Genomic DNA, 3,208 nt, shown 5'->3' with positions numbered 1-3,208 from the left:
GCTCAGGACGGCACCCAGGAGCCAGGGGCCACTGACCGAGGAGGAAGACGCACAAATGCCACGACGCAGGGACCCTAGCCAAGGCCAGGCCCTCACCCACGCACGCGAGCTTCAGCGTACGCAGCACGGCAGTGCGGGGCGAGGACTGAGCTGGCTGCATGTCCGTGCCCCGGGGCAGCACACCTGGGTTCAGAACCTGAGCTGGCTCTTTCTAGCTGGCGTCATCCCTGGGCCTGTCCCGCCAATCTGTAAAGAGGGTCTGGGGCACAGGACGAGCCGAGGTGGCCTGGCTAAGCTGAGAGGCCAGGGCCTAGCAGACCAACGTGCTCACAAGCACCAGCGTCGTTGTCACCACGAGGGTCAGGGCTGGGTGGACGACCCCAGTTCTCACACCTCTCTGTGCATGCCACTCCTGCCTGTGGCCGACGGGACAATCGCAAACCCAAAAGCAGTGGCTTCGAAATGAGTCTGTTCCTGACTCCCCGTCAGGAGAGGAGCCTGGGTCACCGCCCCAGCAGGCACAGATGCCACAGAGCAGGGCAGCCATCACGGGCAGGCTGAGTCACTGCCAGCGCCTGACCCTCAGGGTGGGCCCCGCGTGCCAGACAGAAATGCTCAGCTAACGTCTGGCTGCAGGAGAAGTACATGAGGCTGTCCCAAGATACTGAAGAGCGGGCTGTTTTGTTACACAGCCGTGGCTTGCTGACAGCTACCGACCCATCTCACAGACGGGCAAATCGAGTCTGTAAGCATAAAGCAGCTACCCCCAGCTGAAAAGAGAGGAGCTTCAATTAGAGCCCCATCCCTCAAACTCCAACAGCAGAGGGGTCTGCTCTCTCTGCCTGCGTCTGTCGCTTTGTCTGTCTCTCTCCCTCTCCTGTGGGTGCCTGCAGTCCTGGGTGGCACACAATGAAGAGCTGATGAGAAACGGGAGCAGGGGAGGATGGACACACGGAATCCCGAGCATGAAGCTCCGTCCTGGCCCTCCTCCCTAGGGATGGGTTGGACTCACCTGGTGCCCACAGGCACCCTGATCATGTCCACAGCGAGACTACACCCTCGGGAGGGGTCTCCATGGCCCTGGACAGTGGAGGGACATCGCTTTTTTCCCAAACCCCGGGGCCCTCGTGGCAACGCACCCTAGGCTCAGACAGTCCAGGCCCCAGGCTCTGCCGCCTCCCTGGGGACAAGATGCCACCCTAAAGCCGGCATGGCCTGCTTCTCCCATCCTCCCTCCCGAAGTGCCAGGCAGACATGGGCTTTTCCACACCAACTCCAGGGCTAAAACAGCAGGGTCAGTGAACAGTGGGAGGTGGGGGCCTGAGCCCAGACTCCGGAACTTTCCATGGAAAGACGTGCCCACAGAAGGCTGCGATCCAGGCCCTGACTGGCCCGCAACTCCGCGCCAGATCCTTCGTGGCTCCTGAACACGGAGCAGCCACATCAGGCAGGCTCACAGGAGGGCACCGTGGGGCAGTCAGACTCCAGGACAAAAGCAGCCCGCCTGGAATGCTGTCCCCTCCGGCTAGCTACGCCATGTGGGGACAATGCCCTTGGCATACAGACAACTTCCACACCTGGGAGATGGGGATGGGCCGGGGCCACCTCGGGGTTCCTAGCAGCCCCGGAAATGCCAGGTTGCCAGTCTGTTCGCCTGGGTCCAGTTCTAAAGAAGCGGCTGAAGACCACTCTCGGGAGTTCATGGTGGGCAGGGAGGGGGCAGAAAAGGGGAGCCTGACCCCCGGCAGGGACAGCTAAGTCAGCTCTGACCCCCCAAACCTGCGGCCCCCTGCCCCGCTAAGAGGGGGACACAGGGCAACCTGCACCTCGACATGGCCCTCGGGAACATCCCTTGACTCTGATGACAGGCGCCCCACTGCCTCTGAACAGAAGGGCCGCCCTGGGCTGAGGCCCAAGGAGACGCTAGGCCAGGACACCCTGGGGAAAAAAAAATGCCACCGTCACCATGGCAACAGGCCACAGGGCTGCCCTGTGGGAAGGCACAGAGGGGCAGGAGGTGAGGACAGTCCTGGATGGAGTGCTGCTGAGGGAGGCCCCCAACCCCTAACCACCCTCTGCAGACGGGCACCCCAGTCGAGGTCCGCTCTGTGCCAGAGCGGCCTCAGACGCCATCACACCCAGGGCCAGGGCCACCTCCCAGTCACATCCTCCTGCCAGGGACACTGCATGGGGACACAGTATGACCGAGGGGCATCCCTCTTCAGCCTAGGGTGACAGAAACCACCAGGGGAATCAGGCCAAGGCCCGGGGGCTCTCTCTGAGCCTGCAGCCTCCTGAGAAAACTGGGGTGCAGACGATGGGGTTGCGTGGGCAGGAAGAGGGCCTGGGGAGAGAGGAGGGCTTGGAGCAGGCAAGCAGAAGTGTCAGGCCAGCCCTCAGCCTCCAGTGACACCCAGCTCTTAAAATAACACCTCTGCACAGGAAGGAAGCCAGTGACTCAGGCAAGGGGGCCCAGCTCTAAAAATACCCCCTCTGCACGGGAAGAAAGCCAGTGACTCAGGCAAGGGGGTCAGGCTGCCCCCACACTCGCCACTGTACCACCTGCTCCCGCCAGCCAGCTGGGAGGGCCAGGCCGGGGGTCATGCAGGAGCCTGGGGCCCCGGGAGCACCGCCCGCGCCCACTCCCTGCCCGAAGCCTGCCCCTCCCCTCCCCACATGGCCCCCAGCGCTGGGCAACACCCACGGGCTTCTATCCCAGAGGGCGGGGGCACCCGGATGGCCGGAGGGTTCCCTTCCTCGGCTGGCTGCCCCTGGCTACACGCCGTGGCTCCAGACGGGAGACCCAGGGGCCCACACTCCCCAGGGCAGCAGCGCCAGGCTGTCCCTGACACCAGGGGGCCCTGCGAGGGTGCACCCCACGCTCACTGTCTAGAGGGCACATCAGGCCACCTGGGGTTCGTGGAAATCAAGCCAGAGGACGGGCCTATGCAGAACTGGCCAGCAGCACCCCGCCCCACCTCCTGCTATGTGACCCTGGGCAAAGCACTGCCCTCTCTGAGCCTCACCCAGAAAACCGGGAACTACGGCAGATCCATGACAACAGACGTGGGAGGTACCTGTTAGTGTGTCCCCGAGGGCCACACTGCCGAGGCCTGCTGGCTTTGAGAAGACTCCAGCTGGCAGCCTCTCCAAGGAGGGCAGGCTGGGCCTCCATGCTGCAGCCCCGAGGGAACCTCGACTGAGCGCC

General features: G+C 63.8%; 1 protein-coding gene across 1 annotated transcript in view; it reads right to left on the bottom strand.

Annotated features, from left to right (window-relative positions):
- The window catches only part of NCOR2 (nuclear receptor corepressor 2), a gene marked incomplete in the record, with an annotated part of 101,139 nt that extends 99,436 nt beyond the window's left edge, over positions 1-1,703 (bottom strand). The window contains 2 exon segments of the mRNA XM_027772161.1: positions 1,271-1,423; positions 1,578-1,703. Coding sequence (XP_027627962.1) covers positions 1,271-1,423; positions 1,578-1,703 — 279 coding nt within the window.
- Between the last annotated feature and the right edge of the window lie 1,505 nt (positions 1,704-3,208).

The sequence above is a fragment of the Tupaia chinensis genome, unplaced genomic scaffold, assembly GCF_000334495.1.
Source record: "Tupaia chinensis unplaced genomic scaffold, TupChi_1.0 Scaffold000258_1, whole genome shotgun sequence".
Taxonomy (NCBI): Eukaryota; Metazoa; Chordata; class Mammalia; order Scandentia; family Tupaiidae; genus Tupaia; species Tupaia belangeri.
Note: the sequence above shows the minus strand (reverse complement) of the source record. Positions and strands in the feature narration are given on the sequence as shown.